This window comes from Montipora foliosa, chromosome 11, assembly GCF_036669935.1.
Source record: "Montipora foliosa isolate CH-2021 chromosome 11, ASM3666993v2, whole genome shotgun sequence".
Classification (NCBI taxonomy): Eukaryota; Metazoa; Cnidaria; class Anthozoa; order Scleractinia; family Acroporidae; genus Montipora; species Montipora foliosa.
In genome coordinates, this window is record NC_090879.1 from 39,291,046 (window position 1) to 39,292,355 (window position 1,310).

Genomic DNA, 1,310 nt, shown 5'->3' on the forward strand with positions numbered 1-1,310 from the left:
AGGTGTTAGCAGCTTCCAAGAACAAATAGCGTGGCACATGCTCACAGTTGCAATTTGGATGTGGTTGGCCCGAGTTCATGTCTCACGTGATGCTCATTCCACAATCGCAACTCTAATCATAAAAAAAAAAAAACAAACAAAAGAAGGTGCAACCCATGTGCGTTTTTTGAGGAGGAATTTGCGCAAGATAACACAGTCTATCGACTGGAAAATAATTATGAACCGGATTCTTTGCAGACACCATCCTGTCTTTTTTTCTTTGTAAATAACATTTCATACATGCATTGTTTATTTTCCAACAGAAAAAAAAAACGTATTTAATAAAAATTTATTAGAAAAGGACCTTGAGGGTTCAGAGTTTAACAAACTGGTTGTATTTCAATGTGTATTAAAAAGGTTCATACTTGATTACGCTGCGGTATCTCGCGAAACTGTTTCAAGGGAGGGAGTCCAGGAACGTCGGTTTTTCGAGTCTTAAAGCACGCAGAATTTTTTTATGAGCACCAGAAAAGTGCTCGAGGCGAAGCCTAGAGACCCTCTTTTGCTCGCTAGACAACTTAAGTGCTTCAACTCGATAGAGGTTGAACTTAGAGTACTTTTAATTTTTTTCTGTGCCTATGTACACTCTTTTTCCATAAGAACGCCTAATTTTGGAGCTGAGGCTGAACATTGTTATATGTTTTTGCGATGTGAGGCTGAAAACTTGCTCAAGTTATTCTTAAATTTACATGGTATAGTAAATCAATTCGGACGCGACCAGGAAATCTATCAAAGTGCTTGCTTGCCGTGATATGATATCAAGTTGCTTGTCACATACTTGCGCGACTCGCAAATGAGAACAATAAAAACGTTCTTAATCGGCTCTCGGCCTAAGGAATGTTTTTGATACGTTCTTAAAATTTTGGTTAATCTCAGCCTCGGCGTTCTTATAAAAAAGGTTCTTCTAAAAAGAGTGTAAATCTCTTTGCCTGTGGCAAACATACCGGTTATTAGATAGATTTAGGCAACGTTTACACGAACGCGGTTTCACATCTACACGGTTTCATTACTTTGAAACCGCGTCAAAATCGATGCGGTTTGGAAGTGTTACACGGAACCGTTTTCGCCAGAACATCCAATTCGTGATGGTATAAGCGAGAGCTGCACTACGTGCTAAATTTTATTGTTGTGAATTGAACAATGCAAATTTCGCGGCAAAGTAGTAACCGTATTCAAATCGATGCGGTTTCGCTGTTTACACTACAGATGAAACCGCATCGTTTTGAAAACGCTCCACTTTTGGCAGCGGTTTCAAATCGACAAGGTTTCTC

At 39.2% G+C, this 1,310-nt stretch overlaps 1 protein-coding gene across 4 annotated transcripts in view; it reads left to right on the plus strand.

The window, feature by feature from the left end:
• Positions 1 to 407, plus strand: part of LOC137977516 (splicing factor, suppressor of white-apricot homolog) — a 35,939-nt gene extending 35,532 nt beyond the window's left edge. For 2 of the 4 annotated variants that reach the window (XM_068824759.1, XM_068824760.1), the window contains one exon: positions 1 to 361. This exon is cut by the window's left edge and continues 13 nt beyond it. In XM_068824759.1, the coding sequence (XP_068680860.1) occupies positions 1 to 29 (29 nt within the window). In that variant the 3' untranslated portion in view covers positions 30 to 361. The other 2 variants (XM_068824757.1, XM_068824758.1) reach the window with 2 other exon arrangements.
• Positions 408 to 1,310: the final 903 nt, after the last annotated feature.